This window comes from Hemitrygon akajei, chromosome 10, assembly GCF_048418815.1.
Source record: "Hemitrygon akajei chromosome 10, sHemAka1.3, whole genome shotgun sequence".
NCBI classification, from domain to species: domain Eukaryota; kingdom Metazoa; phylum Chordata; class Chondrichthyes; order Myliobatiformes; family Dasyatidae; genus Hemitrygon; species Hemitrygon akajei.
Window position 1 is genome coordinate 157,388,323 of NC_133133.1, and position 4,550 is coordinate 157,392,872.

Below are 4,550 nucleotides of genomic sequence, written 5' to 3' on the forward strand. Positions count from 1 at the left end.
CCTGCATATTAATGAGAGACTGCAGTTTCTATTAACAAGATAAAAAAAAGCAGGTCTTCTCTTGCTGGAGGGGTAGGGTATGAAAAAAAGTCTAGATTATTTATGATATGGCATTTTTCGTCATGTGCCATAAGTGAACTTTTATAGCTTTTTCAGATCACTGTGACCTTTCTGATTTATTTTTGGGAGAAAAAAAGGTAAACTTCAGGGGATAAAATCAGATATTTTACAGCATTTGACACATGCAGTGATTTAATTGATGATATAGCTTTTTCAAGAAATAATCATCTGCTGACTGTAATAAACTTCTAGAAGTATTTCTGCATGAAGAATATAAATGTACTTAAAAAAAACCACATTGCAGTATTTTAGGCTGAATGTTATGTTTTATTTCTATTGGTGATCTTCACTAACCAGGGATCTTTACTTTCAAACTTACACAGACAACCCATTCATGTCAAAGAAGAACCAATGAATGCAGAAGAAGATGAGGGTCCAATGTCCTTGGTAACGACAGCCAATCACAGTCCAGAGATAGAAGAGGACAGAGATATTGAAGAGGAACCTTCATCTGAAGATCTAGAATAAGAGGAACTTCAGATATTTCAACCGCAGGGTCATATTACAGACCTCCATAACCACTCCATGTCATTGGATATTTGGCAGACTCTTACTGTGACTATTTATTGAGCATGAGACAAGGAAACAGCCTGATGGAACTATCTGTGATTGCCACTAAATACCATGGAATGGCAAGCATTGGAAATTGCTTGTATTTTTCCAGAACATAGAAAATTGGATTGCAAAAAATACGTTTCTGATAAACTTTCCTCTCTGTGATGGCTTATCCATATGAAATTGTTACCTAGCTCTTATTGGTTGATGGATTGACCGAATATCGGGATGTCAGCTATATAGAAAGTCAATGGCCTCTTATACTGCCAAAAATAGTGTTAGCTTCATTAAATGTGAATTTTTAGTATTCAGTAGCTAAAATTAGATAATTTGCTGATCCAGTTCAAGTTGTTGTTGATTTTAATTTGCACAGTAGTAACAAAAAGTAGAATCACTGCCTGTAACTAGTTGAACTTTGGGGACAGATTAGGGTTTGTGTTGGTGCCACCAACTATTATGTTTGTAGTTAGATATTACAAAACCACAGTAATTAGACTGTTGTGGATTTCTGAGGAAATGATGACCTCAGGCTTCCAGTCTGTGCTGTTAGTGTTGAAATGTAAAGTGCAATCTTAAATGCTTAAAAAAAGTTTGATCATCTGTGTGAGTACCATATGGAAATTATGCTTTTCTGCATACTCTACAACAGTTCTCTTTACCTCCTTGTATTTAATCCTTGTCTACCTGTAAACATTTTCAAAGGCAACAGCTAAAACCAAAGTCAACCCTGACAATGGCCAATAGCTCAATGACAGAAACAACCATTTCAATGGCCCGCCTTCTGTAACTTTAATTAGTACAAAGGAACATTTATGTGAACTACCTGCTGTTTTCCGATGATCTCTGGGATTCATTTATTTAACCCTAAGGAAAGAAAGTATTCAATATGACAAAATGAAGTCAGATGTGTGATCTGCTGAGTTCAAAAAAAGTTCTGATGGCAAATGCTACACAATAACAATGATGTGAAGAAGGAAGTTATAGTGGAACCAGCTAAATGTGCATCTTTGACCAAAACAAATTATATGTACTTGATGCAACTACATAATTTATATAGGTGTTTTCATTTCTCACTTCAAATATACATTTAGAGACTAGCAATGCAGTTGAGAATATAGTGCTGACAAACTCACTAGACTTCATTTGCATTTTTTCCTGTACAGACAACAGTTTATACTGGTGGCTTTGTAATGTTTCGTAAAACTTATGTCTTGCACGTTCGTCTTTTTTCATGTTTTGTTCGTCGAGAAGAGTTTTCAGATTTCACTTAAAAATAACTGTAGTAACCAAACATTGAAAAACTAGTGAAGCCAAAAAATTATTTTCACTTTTGAGTTCAAATGATCTGGCAGAGTTTTAAAAAAACGAAAGCAATTTTTATACTCATTTCAAATCATAGTGTTTAATAGTCATTATACCAGACATTTCCATTTCTATCAAACCAAAGTTACACAAATTTCTGCCTCTGCGTATATGTGATGTTAAGGCTTAAAGTGTCTGCTATACCTAACAATGCATAAAAAAGTTTTCCTAAGATGTTTCATGATGCATTGTGATGTAGTTTTTAAAAAGATACAAAAAATTGCTTAACACTTATACTTATTAACTCAAAATGTTGCATTTCACTTTGTGTGCCAATTCTGTGAAATACCTTACATTTCCCCCCCCAACCAAGGGACCTCATAACCTGATTATGGTTATTGCTTTACAAACAGTTTTTGACAGTTCGTGGCTGCTAGTGTTTAACATACTTGCCAGTTCCACGTGAAGGAGCTGGTTCCTGCAAACCAAGCTCATCATTTATTATTTGCTGGAGTCAGCAAGTAGACTTTAGACATACACAGTCATCTATCACACCAAATAAAAGGACACAACTGCTTTCAGTAGGGTTCTTCCACTCACCCTAAAGGTTTTCTGAAAGCTTCTACCTCTGCATAACACACCAGAACAATTGTGGCAGATTGTATTATTTGCGAGTATCACAGTTAACTGTTACTCTCACTATGCTTGTCTATAGTTCATGGTCAATGGAAGGCTTATGTTACCAATATGGGGGAGAAAGATTGCTAATAGGTTGTCTTCAAACATTTGTAGGACACTAATGTTTGGATTTATAGAAAGGGAGATAATGTTTTGAAGTGCATGTGTTAAACTACTCAGTTGGACCAGAAGTAAGAATGCATTGTGAATTCATCTGGAAAGAGATCTGAGGGTACAGTGCTGGTAGCATGCATACCTCAGTCACACGTCTTTTGGAAAAAAAAAAGTCTTAGCCACAGATTGCATATACCTGTAGAATTTTGCATGGATTTTGTACGAGTACGATTAAAAATAGCTGCTTGCACATTTTACCAGAAGAACCTCCAAAACTCTGCAAATGCTTACAATAGGTTTTAGGTTTATTGGGGTTTTCTGATATGCTCTGTCTGTATTTTGATAATTGTGCATAATTATGTAAAAAAATGTTGGTGGACCCATAAATAACCAGACTTTTTTAAGCAAGCTTTGCTTTGATGCATTTCATGTATTTTTTACTCTATTTTATACCATTGCTTGCTAATATTAGCAAACCTGCTTTCTTGCATCTGCTTTGCATAGCTATTGTAAGGCTTTAAAATAATGTATGTATTTATTGCTTGAATTTTGGTGCATACTTATATGGCATACTGTGTGGCAAAATTAAAGCTCATTTATCCTTGCTTCTATCATATGCTGATGGGGACTGTGGTCCTTTATATATATGGTATCTTTTAGCTGTAGCACAACAAACATCAATTTATGTATTGGTGGTTTATGCCTATTTGTTTATTTATCTTTTTTGAGGTAAACTAATTTTGATACTTTCCATTACTGTGTACTGTGTTCATGCCTTGAATTCTCAAAAAGTTAAAAGTCATGACTGATATCTGTAACAGCTGTTGTTCTGTGTTCAAGGCCCTCACTGTTGAATAAAGTAAAGGACCAAACATAGGACTTAAAAGGAGACTAGACTACCACTAACAACAGGGAGTTATCAGGTTTTATTGGACCAAGTTTTTGTCTGTAAGAGACATCAGTGATATAAAATCATGTGAGTATACTGTTTTATAGGCATATACATGCTTTGGTTGAACTCATTGTAGTTGTATGGACTGAAATTAAAATTTTGTGCACATTACTAGTGTTTCTTAGAACTACAGTCGGCTTTTTCATTGAACAGGGACTGAATAGAAATGAGATTAGCCTATCAACATTAGCACTTGTTTAAATCTGTTGGTAATCATGCTTTCATTTTGGAGTTCCTAAAGTATAAAACTTAATAAAACCCTGAGTAGTGGATAAGTAATGAATTGTTCCTCCATTGGGTAATGAACTGAACAGCAGTGATGGTTGTAATGTAATGTAAAAAAATAATAATCAGCTCCTTTTTAAGGTACTAAACTATGTTGTCACTGGCACTGCCATGGAATTACAAGGTGTGAAAAACATTTTTTTCCTGTATTATAGCATTCCATCATTCAATGTGTCTGTTTAAACAGACAATAAAATGTGTATTATAGTTCTAGATGTGTGTAATCAGTACTAATGACAGATAATGGCATTATGAAATGCAATAAATAGTTTATCACACATATTAAGCTCATCTGTTATGTCCTTGTTAAAAGACAGCATTACCAGGTTTTAAAATTCAGTTCTTGCCTGAGAGTAAAGATTGATTTTATGCTTTATTGTACAATTTAATTGAATCATTGATTTTTTGATTTTGAAAATTGTGGATAATTTCTACCCTGGTTCCCTAAAGGATTTACTCACACATTCTTTATCAACATCAAAAAGAAAAAAAAAATTGTGGGAGAGATATGCTCCTGTATAACTTTCATTCAAGTCTTTGTTTC

The 4,550-nt window shown here is 34.2% G+C and overlaps 1 protein-coding gene across 18 annotated transcripts in view; it reads left to right on the forward strand.

Moving 5' to 3' along the window:
* Positions 1 to 4,288, forward strand: part of foxp2 (forkhead box P2) — a 739,530-nt gene extending 735,242 nt beyond the window's left edge. For all 18 annotated transcript variants that reach the window (XM_073059492.1, XM_073059478.1, XM_073059475.1 and 15 more), the window contains one exon: positions 444 to 4,288. In XM_073059492.1, the coding sequence (XP_072915593.1) occupies positions 444 to 588 (145 nt within the window). In that variant the 3' untranslated portion in view covers positions 589 to 4,288. The remainder of the gene's footprint in view (positions 1 to 443) is intronic.
* Positions 4,289 to 4,550: the final 262 nt, after the last annotated feature.